The sequence below is a fragment of the Austrofundulus limnaeus genome, unplaced genomic scaffold, assembly GCF_001266775.1.
Source record: "Austrofundulus limnaeus strain Quisiro unplaced genomic scaffold, Austrofundulus_limnaeus-1.0 Scaffold85, whole genome shotgun sequence".
Lineage (NCBI taxonomy): Eukaryota > Metazoa > Chordata > Actinopteri > Cyprinodontiformes > Rivulidae > Austrofundulus > Austrofundulus limnaeus.
The window spans coordinates 1,910,461-1,911,582 of record NW_013952487.1 but is presented as its reverse complement, the minus strand read 5'-3'; the positions used below and the strand labels follow the sequence as shown (position 1 = coordinate 1,911,582).

At 42.1% G+C, this 1,122-nt stretch overlaps 1 protein-coding gene across 1 annotated transcript in view; it reads left to right on the top strand.

Annotated features, from left to right (window-relative positions):
* atp10d (ATPase phospholipid transporting 10D) overlaps positions 1-1,122 on the top strand; it is a 44,297-nt gene that overhangs the window by 34,869 nt on the left and 8,306 nt on the right. The window contains exons 13-14 of the mRNA XM_014011884.1: positions 427-553; positions 636-820. Coding sequence (XP_013867338.1) covers positions 427-553; positions 636-820 — 312 coding nt within the window. The remainder of the gene's footprint in view (positions 1-426; positions 554-635; positions 821-1,122) is intronic.

Here is a 1,122-nt window from a genome sequence, read left to right as displayed (position 1 = left end):
TTAATCGCGATTAAAAATTTTAATCTATGCCTAGCACTAGTTTTTATAAATTTATGGATGTTTTTTTTTTATCTGAACAGAATAAAAATCTTCTGCTCTGCAGCAGATTTYCGCATCATGGAAACTGCAGAAAGATGATGCTGATTATGTTTGTTTGTTTGTTGTTTGTACAGTTAGCACAATATCTCATGAACCAGTGGACAGATTTAAGTGCAAACTCTTCCAAAAGTAATCACTGCAACAAATCTGCCTGGTTAAACAAAAGTTAAATTCTATTAAAAAGGGGAGACTAAGCATTAATCAGTGAACTTATGTATGTTTACCTTCAGAAAGAATTCTAAACTTTTAATTTTATTGCTTCGGAGGTTAACTTATAAACACTGTTCTGATGAGACTCAGTGGGAACCTGCTTCCTGTCTGGATCAGGTTCTAGAGGAGGAGGAGTACGAGGTGTGGTTGAAGAGGCAGCTGCTGGCGGAGAGCAGCATCGAGAACAGGGAGGAGTTACTGCTGGAGTCGGCTCAGAGGCTGGAGACCAACCTGAACCTGCTGGGTACCAAGATCCGACGCAAAGCCATGCCTCCATCAGAGAAACGGCTCGTAAAGCTTCGCTCTGTCCCTCTCTGTGTGTTCAGGCTGTACGGGGATCGTAGACCGGCTGCAGGAGGACGTCCCGGAGACCATCGAGGCCCTTCAGAGGGCGGGGATCAAAGTTTGGGTCCTGACTGGAGACAAACAGGAGACYGCCATCAACGTCGCCAACGCCTGCAAACTTCTGCGCGTCGACGATCAGCTGCTGACTGCAAACTGTGGAAGCAAGGTCAGTTACTGGACTCTCTCAGTCTTCTTTATATGGACCATATTTATTCGTGTATAATATGATCTCATGTATAATACGACAGCCCCCCCCTCCCCCGAGCTTAAAAAGCATAAAAAATTTAATCCTCAAACTACCTCCAATTTCATACAGACTTCAAGATTTTTCAACCTTTGCAGTCTTTATACATATCAGTAAAATGATCATTGGACTGTTCATTTTATTTTAACAACATATGTACTAAAAGGTATTTAGACAACATATATCAGCTGTAGCAGCATCATATGAATTCTGGTATTTTACAC